This window comes from Lactuca virosa, chromosome 4 (genome assembly GCF_052849685.1).
Source record: "Lactuca virosa cultivar CGN04683 chromosome 4, Lactuca_virosa_CGN04683_v6, whole genome shotgun sequence".
Lineage (NCBI taxonomy): Eukaryota > Viridiplantae > Streptophyta > Magnoliopsida > Asterales > Asteraceae > Lactuca > Lactuca virosa.
The window spans coordinates 37,883,226-37,894,846 of record NC_136429.1 but is presented as its reverse complement, the minus strand read 5'-3'; the positions used below and the strand labels follow the sequence as shown (position 1 = coordinate 37,894,846).

The 11,621-nt window shown below is 34.5% G+C and overlaps 2 protein-coding genes across 3 annotated transcripts; one reads left to right on the top strand and one right to left on the bottom strand.

Annotated features, from left to right (window-relative positions):
* Nucleotides 1–443: 443 nt before the first annotated feature.
* On the bottom strand, nt 444–5,842 carry LOC145103900 (nuclear matrix constituent protein 1-like). 2 transcript variants are annotated; one of them, XM_079041175.1, is made up of 8 exons: nt 5,286–5,842; nt 4,508–4,717; nt 4,149–4,402; nt 3,795–4,065; nt 3,670–3,699; nt 1,500–3,343; nt 1,005–1,212; nt 444–923 (listed from the first exon to the last, which is right to left on the bottom strand). In XM_079041175.1, exons 1-8 carry the CDS (start codon nt 5,595–5,597, stop codon nt 681–683), a joined length of 3,372 nt encoding a protein of 1,123 aa, XP_078897301.1. In that variant the 5' UTR covers nt 5,598–5,842; the 3' UTR covers nt 444–680. The 2 variants fall into 2 exon arrangements, with proteins under 2 accessions (XP_078897301.1, XP_078897300.1); XM_079041174.1 differs by having other exon boundaries at nt 3,616–3,699; nt 5,286–5,841.
* A 1,818-nt stretch (nt 5,843–7,660) lies between these two features.
* On the top strand, nt 7,661–8,089 carry LOC145104297 (glutaredoxin-C9-like). Its single transcript, XM_079041562.1, has one exon. It carries the CDS (start codon nt 7,661–7,663, stop codon nt 8,087–8,089), a length of 429 nt encoding a protein of 142 aa, XP_078897688.1.
* The last annotated feature ends 3,532 nt before the right edge of the window (nt 8,090–11,621 follow it).

The window sequence follows — 11,621 nt, the reverse complement described above, 5'->3', positions numbered from 1 at the left end:
TTTCGAAAGCGAAAAAAAAAATCAATTGTACAATATGATATTGATTGAATTTTTTAATCAATCAACTCAGTTAATCACAAGTTTTCATTTCCTACTATCAAACCAATTAAAAAAAAGTGTCTAATATAATAATATCAAAAAAACATTTCCTTTCTATACTTTTCTCCAAACACCAAATCATTCCTTAAACAAGTAGTTCCCATTATCGATTCCACATCTTTCTTTTTCTTATCGATAAATATGACTTTATTCTTGACCAAATTAAATTTGGTGAACAGACCAAACAGCACCTTAACATGGCAAATTTATAAATGTAAATTAAATACAAATAAACCTACAATAATAGGTTCAGAAACCGACTTCCACAATTGAAGACAATTATAAAAGCAAAAAACAGATCCAAGAACTAAAAATCAAATGATAATCAAGATTCAACACAAATATGGTAAAAGCTACATATACCAGATGCATTTTTCTCAATAATATGCAGTAAAAATTCACGTGTACACATGTAAAACTGAAAAAAAAAAATGTCTTGTTACTACAAAAAGAACAATTGAGCATAAGCTACAAAACAAACTAGTCTACATAATATGAACCAAACATGTTCTTACTGTGTCTAAAATCAGAATACATTGAGACATTGAAAATACAAAACTCTAAAAGGAAAGATGCACATATCATGTTGACAAAAAAGTCCATATTTTCTTGCCAATTGACACTTCACCATGATGTTGCTCTTCATCACCACTATCATCATCATCATCATCATCATCAAAATCATCATCACCACCATCATCATCATCATTATCATTATTATTATGATGATTATCTTCTTCATTCTCATATTCATAGGTGGTAGCATTAACCTCTTCGACTACTTCTGTTTTCTCAACAATAACCTCTCCTCTTGGTGCTTTAAACTGCAAAAACACAAACACAAATATTCATGATATTATGATCATATTAAATTACTAGTATAAATACAACAAATATATACTTACAGCTGTATCTAATATTTGAGTGTCGACTTTTTTGCTAGTTGCGACATGTACCATGGCTGTGCTGCCATCCTCACTAGTAACTTTTGTTTCAACAACGTTGTTAGTAATCTCATGCTTACTTGTTACTTTTTGTGTCCCAATGCTTCCGGAAACTTCCTTCTTTTTTTCAGAATTAGTAGAAGGTTGAGCTTGAGTGGCAACATCTCCACTGTTATCATATTTCATGATTTTAACCCATTAATTATGAGAAGATAAAAATAATTTTATTATAAGTTTAGATATTTTAAAAACTATTACCGATATTGAAGAATGTATAACTATATAATATCTCATTTCATTCCATTTAATCATGCACCATTCATAATCTCACATTAAAAAACCCATTTTAAAAAAACTTCTAATCTCTTTAATTAAAAAAAAAGTACACAAGACTACTTGCTGTTCAACATACATAAATGATAAAACTATTCACCCAAAAAACACCTTAAAACTTACGTCTTGTGTCGCCTGAGATTATACCGACTTCCTCCTCCAGGAGTCTGCACCGCCACCGGAGCCACCGTCTGCCGCCTCTTCCTCCGGCCACCAGTAACCACACTTTCCGACTGAACTTCACTGTCACCACCATCCATTTCACTTCCACTAACTAAAGAAGTTTCCGGATGCGACCTTTTCCTTCTAGAAGCACTCCCACTCTCCTCATTAACTTTAACAGAATCATCATTCTGGTCAAACTCGGTCAACACATCTTCTTCAACCACCGTCTGCACAGTTTGATTCTTACGGGCCCCACGTTTTGGTTTTCTCGCAGCTTTTTTCCTCCCACTTTTCATTTCCGACTGCTGAGAACCTTCCGGAACTTCAGCCGTCTTGCTTCCTATGTTGCTCTCATCATCAGAAGATTCCGGAAGCTTGTCATGTGTAAGAATCCTTTTGTCATTTTGTGAAACATTTTCAGTCTCAATTGTTTCTTTTTTTTTTTCAACAATATTATCGTTTGTTTCTCGATGAGGGGACAATTTAAAGACTGTTGCGCCTTTTTTGAGCCAAGATACAAGATTGCCCTTGGACTTTTCATTAACTACATTTCTACCCTCGGGAATTTGCAGATCAGAGAATTCGTAACCCCTGATGATCTCCCCACAGCTTTCACAATTCTTGAGTTTTTCTACGAATGAATGAAACTGATTTCTCTCGTTTATGAATTCTTCCCTTTGATTGTTTATCTTTTTGCTAAGAACATCAAGGGCGTTTATGTCTTTACTCATCTCAACTTGGTTTTCTTCTAGCTTTTGATTGTTCAAAGCAATTTCCTTCTTTTCTCTATCGATTCTACTTCTTTCAGATTTCAATTCTTCCATTTCCTTTCTTGCAATTTCCTTTAAGTAAGTGATGTTACTTAATTCTTTTTCACATTCATCTTTAAACTCCTTCTCTTTTTCCTTCATGTTTTTCTCTAATTCGATTCGTTGATTCTGTAAATCCACTTCAAGATCTCTTTTTCTTTTCTCAAAATCATGAACAAATTGTCTCTGTTCATTTTCAGCTTTTTCAACTAAAAGGGTCTCCTCATGCTTCATTGTAGCAGCAAATGTTTCTCTCTCCAATTTCAAAGCTTCTAATTCTTTATTAACATAATCTTGTGTGACAATTTTGTCCTTTTCTAACTTTTCCTCTTCGGATTTCCTTACTTTTTCCCAATTCTCTTTCTGTTCTTCAAATTCTATTAATTCTTCATTAACAACAGCTCTCTTGTCATCTAAAACCTCCCATTCCTTCTCAAATTTCATTCTATCTTTCCTTAAATCATCAACCTCTTTCATGATCAACTCTTTTTGAACTCTGCATTTTTCTATTTCCTCTTTTAGCTCCAACTGTAAACGTGTGTATTCTATTCTTTCATCTTCTGTGATTCTAAGTTTTTCAATCTCTTCATGAACTTGTGCCTCCTTTTCATTAATCTGATTCTTGATTTTTTCAGTTTCAGCTTTCAAAATCTGCAGCTTCTCGATGTCAGCAAGAATTTCATTCTTTTCCATTTCCAACTTTTTTGCCTCCATTTCATAACTTTTCTCCTTTTCCTTTATTGCCCTCAACTTCGTGTCAAGCTCTTTCTCCTTCTCATTGAATCTTTCCAACTTCTTTTCATGAGCTTGCTCTTGCTTTCTTAGTTTTTCCTCTTTATGATTTGTTTCATCTTCTTTCTGCACTAAAGCTTCTATTCTTTTTCTCATTTCATCCTCTAAAGATTTCCTCTTTTCTTCCATTTCCAATTCAAACTCTCTCTGTTTAGAATCCAATGTATTTTTATGAGCATCAAGAAGCTTCTGAATCTCCACCTGCAATAAAGCAAGCATTATTAGTTGAAGACAACTTTTTCTTACATCTAAACAAATTAGAGAAAATTAGGGTTCTTATTTTCTTGTATCAAGATTTCTTATCAATTTTGATCCCTAGAAACTTTCTAATTTCAGTTCTTATTTTAGGGTCTCATATCGATTTTGGTCCTTATTTCAGGGTTCCAGGGACCAAAATCGATATGAAACATTAAAATAAGGACCAAAACTGAAAAAAGTTTCAATTTTGGACTAGAAATTAAGTAAAAGTTCACTCTTTCTTTTGCAGTCAACTTCTCAGTCAAATCAAGCAGTTCCTTTTCCTTGACCTCAAGTTTCTTTTTAATCGACTCAGCTTGCTGAAAGAGAGAAAAATAAAACAAAAACAAAATGACTTTCAAATCATTGACTTTTGAACAACATGATAAACTGAAAAGACAGGTCAGAAACATACTTCCTCTTTTGCAATTAACTCGTCTAATCTTTTGTTTACATCATCTTCTTTCTTCTTTGATGCTAAAATGCTTGATTCAATCTTATTATGTGCTTCCTCAATTTCCTTTTCCTTCAGTTTTAGAGACTTTTCCATTTCATTCAACTTCTCCTCCCTCAAATTGATACTCCTCCTACCTTCACATAATCTCTCTTCACCCTCTTGCAATTTCTTTTCCCATTCCTTTATATCCTCTTTCTGTTTAGCAAATGTAGCTTCCCATGCTTCTCTCCTATAAAAAAAAAGTAAATTTATCATATCATATCAAAAAGTTATAATAAATCATAATAACTTATAGCAGATCATAATTCATACCCTGCATTAAAGGATTGGCGTTCACTTTTGAGCAAGCTTTCATGAGTCTCTAGCTCTTGCATTCTCCTATCCAACTCCAAACTCTTTCTATTTGCCTCAGCAAGCTTTGCATCTGCTTCATACATCTTTTCTTCAACCTCTCTTGATTTATCTCCAATTCCAGCTACTAATGTGTTTGCATCAGCTAAATTGGTCTGAGATCTGAGTTTTATTTGTTTATTCTCTTCAACAATTTCACGTAAAGCCTTCTCAAGCTGCAGAAATGAATGTCATGAAAATTTGATTCATATAAAATGTATGATAGCTATAGAAACTATAAAGATTTACAGTGTAAAGTATAAACATATCAAAGGGATTACATCAGCTCGACAAAGCTTCTCAAGATCTAGTGCTTTCTTCAAGTTATCTGCTCGCCTTTCAACTTCAGATACATCCATCAAATGAGCAGCTTCTTCCCGTTTAACAACTTCTTGTATTTCTGATAATGCTTCTCTAAGTTGCTCAGCATTTTCTGTCAACTCTTTATTCTCAATAAGCAAGAGTCCCATATTATACTGATAGTCAAATAGCTGTAAAAGGAAAGCAACCAATGAGATTCCAATGACATTTTAATTGATTCAACAAATGGTTAAAAGTGAAATTCTTATTCCATCAAAAGGAAAGGAAACAACCAGAGAGAAGTGATGTTCTGTAATAAGTGTCAAAATCAGTGAGTTAACAAATGTTGCGTTTTTTTGAGGGAAAGAAAGGATTAATGTGTTTCAATGGTAAATATTACAATAACCATGGAATTCTTTTTCAATATTGCAACTAATTAAGAGATAAACTAACAAACAATAGTAAAAAGCGAAAAAGATATATTTGGCCTCACTCTAGGTCTAAAGCACAATAAACTTTTCACCTAGAAAATGGTCTCTTTGGCCTCACTCTAGCTTTGACACCAGACAAAAACAGAAAGGTAACCACTAACCAATCAAAGAAAACGTGAATTCTGAAGTTTTGGATATTAAAATGGGATTTTAACGATATATTTGGTTAACATGTGATACAGAAACAATAACAGAAAGGTAACAAACCAAAAGATCTCAGGTGAATAGACTTCACTCGCAAGAAAATAAAAAGAAAACTCCACAATACCTCTTTTTCAAGCCTAGCAGTCTTTTCAGCCAATGCCTCACGGTCCTTCCTCTCCATAGAAGCCTCGTCCAATAATCCAGCTTCCTTAAACGCCCTCCAATCGTCCAAATCGCCACCCTCAGCCGCCGCACTCGCCCCATTCTCAATCAACAACCCCAGCGGCGGCGGCGGTGGAGGTGTCAGATCGTCCATAAACGCCACCGCCTTGCCCTTTCCAGATACATGCTTGGGTGAGTTACCGATCTTTTGCCCACCGGTCCGTGGTGTGATTGATAATGAAGAACGAGTTACTCTCTGCTGCGTCGTAAACATTGGTACAAACAGCAATAACCCCAAATAAAAAAAAAATCGAAGATTGGAAACCTGAAATAAAGGGTTTCAAAAACCCTAGAATCTGGGGATTGAGATTTTACGCAAGCAATAAAGAATTAATGAGAATCCTGTGAGCGGGAAAAGAAAAGGATTTTTTTATGTGGAGAATTTGATAGACAAAACTGCAAAGTGAATCAGAATTCAGAAAGCAACCCGAACTGGAACCACTTGGGAGAAAAAAAAAAAAAAAAAAAAGAAGAAAAACAAGGACACCCGTGGGCTTATATGAAACGAAAGAGGGTGATTTTTGGTAGTACTTTATAAATATGTGCTCTCTATAAAATATAATTATACAAAAAAAAAATATATTAATAAAACAATTATATTATTATTATTATTTTCGATGAAATTATAATGTTTATATCGATTTGATATATACCCACTTAATGGTCGGATTTAAATACATCGGTTTGAAATAGAGGGCCTTCGACGGACTCAAATTTCATATCAAAAAGACTCGTCATAAAGTGATATTCAAATAGTAGAGTTTTTCACAACTAGACAAGGAATCGTGCTCCTGTTCGCCTCCTAAGAAGCATAGCAGACAAGTTTGTCGAAAGTAGATGGTACCAATAGCCTTTTAAGGTCAATATGTGTTTCGTCTCTTCGGCAACAAACACTATAAATATTATTAAGAATAGTGAACTAGTTGGTCTTTTGGCAGAAATTGTCCTTTTTTTATGGTGGTCTGTCATCTTTTGGCTTTCTTGTTGTGCGTTTCTCTTCTGGGCAGTTTATGTCGTTTTCTACAAAGTTTGTCGACACGTGTTTGTCACGTATTTTGTTCACCGTTTTTTCCAACCAATCACATTTCGATTGTTGTCATTGTTTTCCGATCTTTATTTCAACGACATTTACTTTCTCTGATTCTTCCGGCTTAGTCATCTAGCTACATGTTTTTTCTTGCTCCCACCTCCCATCTAGTGGACATCTTCATCCCCCAATAGTACCACCACTCGACTCTGTCATGATGCCAAGAGTGAATAAGCTTCGTCAACTTCTTCAGGCCACCAACTTTGATTCTGGCCACCAGCTTTTCCGGTGGGTTCTCTCAATTCCTTTGGTTGTTGGAGCTGATATTGGCTATTCGATTTTGGGAATTGCTAATCTTTTTGGATTTTTAGTGCAATTACTTAGGAAAACCGGTACTTCACGCTCTACTAACGACTCATAAAGAAATGATGTGCGTTTTCATGGATTAGAATGCATTTCACATTTTTTTCTAAAGTAACTAGAGTGTGATTTTAAAAGAAGGTTCTAGTACTTTATAGATTATACTTTTAATCTTGATTATGTCCTATCGAACCCGTTCAACTAACGACCCTCCACCACACAGGAGAGCGGTGGGTGAAAAAGACACTCATTCAACGGTCATTTTATAGGTCGTTTCATTATACCCTCTTTATAGTATGACTTCATTAATGAGGCCTACTATTGATTTGACTGACTTTTCTTATACATATAGTATTAATAAATATATATAAGGTGTATTTAATTTTTTAAAAACACAAGGTTTAAATATTAATTATCTAAATTAATCATATAATTAATTAATCAATTTAATCCTATCATGAATTTATAATTATATTTTAATTAATCTTAGACAAAATTGCAAAAATGCTCCCTGTGGTATGCATTTTTTGGGGTTTCAATACAAACCTCGACTTTTTTGGATTCATGGTCATTTTGGCCTAGTTTGTACGTAAAATTAGTCCCCCGACTTAACTTCCGTTAAGTTGTTGCTGTTAACCCCCTCCCACATGAGGGTATATTTGTCTTCTCACTTATAAGGGACCATTTTTGTACCTGAAAAAAATATATCCCTCTTTTTTTTAAAAAAAGTTAATACCTTTTTAATTTTTTTTAATAGTTAAAAGAGGTATTTCTCTCTCTCTCTCTCTCTCAAAACCCTACGAAGAGCATTCATTTCCAACCCTAAACCCGCATTTCTCTCACTTTCTCTCTCTAAAACTGCTACTTCTTAAAGGTTTCTTGAAGGAAAAATGAAGGTGACAAACCCACAATCATCAAGTGTTATAATGGAAAGAACCACCGGAGTTGAGACGGTCTCAACGGCGGCATCAAAGATGGAGGCGATTTACGAGAGGTTGCACCACTTGACCAATGATAACGCAGTGGTGTTGTTTTCAGTGAGCGGCTGCTGCATAGGCCATGTAGCGAAGCAGCTTCTTCTTGGCCTGGGTGTCGGCCCTACGGTGGTGGAACTCGACAGAGAAACAACGGGGGTGGAGATTCATGCTTTACTCTACCGCCTTGCGGCGGGGAACGACCAACAACACCCAATTCCAGCCATCTTCGTTGGTGGCAAGTTTCTTGGAGGAATTGAAACGCTCATTGCTTGTCATATCAATGGCACCCTTGTTCCTTTTCTCAAGGACGGTGGGGCAATGGCTAGTGGAGATGTTCCATGAGGAAAGAAAAGCTTATGGGTCGTCTGTAATTGAGGTTTTCAGGGATATGATAAGGCCTGCTGACGAGAATTATAACCAGAAGGAACTGGAAAAACATCGTTGTTTAATGGCATATCAACACTAATGTCGTGGCTCCTGGCATAGCTACTGCTGATTCCTCAATTGCATGATCTTAGAGCTCCTAAAATTAAAGCCACTAACAGATAAACGGATCCAACAATGACCCAATTCATACCCAATCCAAATAGCAGAAATTAAGCAAACTACTTGTTTCTGGTTCTTATATACAGAGTGGGTGCGAGACTGCGAGTGCGCACCTGGGTGTGCGTGTTTGGATAAACTCATTTGGCCTGTTTTAGAAGCAAAAATATGATTCTGTGAGATGAAATGGGGGACACGTGCAGCTTCTGGTCAAATAATCGAAGTCCGGAATATTTAATTGATATCAATAATATGCATGTAGAACTTTACAAAATGGTGGAATATCTAAATAGAGATAAGAATTTATAATCGAGATTTGATCCTTAAAATCAGGGATTATCTATAATTTCTTTCATGATTTATCTTTTTATTAAGGACTAGTGACGAGAGAGAGAGAGAGAGAGAGAGAGAGACCTCTTTTAATTATTAAAAAATAAAAAGGTATTAATTTAAAAAAATAATAATAATAATAAGGATATATTTTTTTCAGGTGCAAAAATGGTCCCTTATAAGTGAAAAGACAAATATACCCTCATGTGGGAGGGGGTTAATAGCAACAACTTAACGGAAGTTAAGTCGGGGGACCAATTCTATGTACAAACTAGGTCAAAAGGACCATGAATCCAAAAAAGTCGAAGTTTGGACTGAAACCCAAAAAAATGCATACCACAAGGACCATTTTTGCAATTTTGTCTTAATCTTATAATTAAATTTATTATTAAATCCATAAGGATAATTCAATTTAATTACTCTTATAGTTAAATATTATCAATTCAGGATCATCTCATAATATTTAGGGTTTTATTTTTAATTATCTAAGGCATTCAAATTCGGATTTTGGCATAATTAAAACCAAATAATCACCCAAAATAACCACACAACTAAGATTAAGAAGAAAATCCCGAAAATCAGGTTTATATTGATCTAACGTCGTGACTGATAACTTGTCACGTTGTGAGAAACATTTTTTTTCGAAAAAATCAGATATGTTCAATTCATCTCATGTACTTTCAATGTTAGACACACTAAGACTCTGATACCACTAATGAGTTTTATAGGTTATAAATACATGTACAACACAGGAAAACACTTAACAATAAAAAGGTCACATGCAACCTATATGGATCTATGTTATAATACTTTAAAGGCAACATACATGTTAGAAATTTTAGGTATAGAAAGGCTTGGAAATTTTGAGAATCGTGTTAAACACTTTCAAATTAAAGTATTTGGGTGGTACTCCCAATCTCTAATCGGATAAGACTCAGAAAATTGAGAAAACAGAAGAGAGAATGTTCAAGATGTTATGAAGAAGAAGTGTATCAACCACAGATTTCGAATATGATCATATAACCAGAAAAACTTCATGTCTTCAAACTGCCACATGACAGTTTTATGTCCTAAAACTGTCAAAACGTCATAAACCAACTTAAATCCGGGTCTAGAAGATGGATCACAAAACCGGGTACATTTACCAAAAATCTGGATTTCTGCCAGGGGCTCTGCCCCTTGGACCCCGCCAGGGGTTGCCGCCCCTTGGAACCCGCTCCCAGGGGCGCTGCCCCTGGACCCCCCCGTCGGTTCAGGGGCTTCGCCCCTAAATAGCAGTGTACTTTCAACAAAGACAATATTAAACAAATGTGCACTCCGCACCATACCAATTTGTTCAATAATTGTCAAAAGTGACATTGATCAACAAATTAACCCCATTACACTTAAATAACATTAGTGATATAAAATCACAAACAATACATGAATAACAAAACAAGATGAACCCTAATGTAATCAAAATCATGGAATTAGGATTACATTTTTTTTGAACCGGCAAATACAAATATTATAATCTACTCCTAAATTAACACCTAATTCCACCTATGTCCACCACGGGACTTGAACCCTCGACCTCAAGAAGGGAGGGCACCACCTGATACCGCTGGGCTAGAAGCCCTTTGGTGGAATTAGGATTACATGCCTTTGATTGTAGGTGTTGGTCTTGGAAAGCTTAACACCAAAATGATGATGCATCTAATGTCTCGCACCCAAACCCTAGAAACGATGAGCCAATGAGTCATATTTATAGTTATGGATCACAAGGATAAACTCTGATTTTAATAATTAAATATTATATTTAATCTGTTCAAGACGGTTATCCTTATCACCTATAAGGAACATTCTTGAAACCCTAAATGCTTCATGAAACCATCCAACCTAGGATTAATCTATAATTGCTTATTTTGTTCAACTATTGAATAATTACAATTCACACCTTGCATCTTTAATTAATTTTAATTAATCCCAAACTAATTCCAGATTAATTTTAATTGATAATTAATCAATTATTATTGATTTCAAATTAATTTATTAATCATATAAACTAACAAATCAATTACTTAACAACTGATATTATATTAATTTACTAACCACATAATAAATTACCAAACTAATTATATATTTTTAATTAATATATTAACAAATCGTTTATTATAGTTTATTAATCATATAATAAACTAATAAATTTATCCCCTCTCTATAAATATCATTCTGACTAAGTTCTAGTTATGAGGGCAACCCCAAAAGGTCTTTGCTTATAATTATAAAAATATATCAATTTAGTTATGAGCTTATACACTTTAATCCAACAAAAGATCCCTCTATACTTATCCGAGATGCCTACGATATGAAGGAACACTGTTTTTTTTTAAGTTTTCTTCCCATGTGTAACCTCCATTCTCACACTATCATATTTATGGAATCTTTAGTTGATATCTATTACTAATATGATAAATGGTTAAACAAAGTTTGAGTTGTTGATGCGATTTATACATTTATCCACACTGTGTTTCATTTTGTTCCAAATCATAGAGGGATAGTGGGTGCATTATTCAACCCTAATTCCGCCTTCCTCCTTAGAATGATAGGCATTTCCATGGTGCGTGTTCATCGGCAATGTTGTATTCCTCATCAATGTCCTCCAACCCAAGAATGTAATCATCTGCAGCTTCTCATAGTATGTTTAGGAATACGTCTTTACATCTAACATGTGGTTTGATTATAAATTCCTCTTTGTCTTCAATGTCTAGTATCCATTTCTTCATCTTCTTGGTCACTGTAGGCAAATTAAAGTATTCATTCTCACATCCACGCTTCATTACAATAACTAAACCTTGAAGAAACGTGGATCAATCAAATATTTGACCTTTAATTCTACCATTTCGATCAAAAATGGAGACTAAAGTTAAACCCACATTCAAGAGGTCACGACCGATAAAAACCCTAAATTATGTTAAGAATCCTTATATATAAGTTATACAACCAACTGGTTACAAATGTG

Coding starts and splice junctions, on each gene's coding strand:
- LOC145103900 (XM_079041174.1), bottom strand. CDS start 5,597: ATGTTTACGACGCAGCAGAGAGTAACTCGTTCTTCATTATCAATCACA. Junction 4,066..4,148: donor CGCCAATCCTTTAATGCAGG/GTATGAATTATG, acceptor TTTTTTTTATAG/GAGAGAAGCATGGGAAGCTA. Junction 3,344..3,615: donor AGTTGACTGCAAAAGAAAGA/GTGAACTTTTAC, acceptor GCTTTATTGCAG/GTGGAGATTCAGAAGCTTCT.
- LOC145104297 (XM_079041562.1), top strand. CDS start 7,661: ATGAAGGTGACAAACCCACAATCATCAAGTGTTATAATGGAAAGAACC.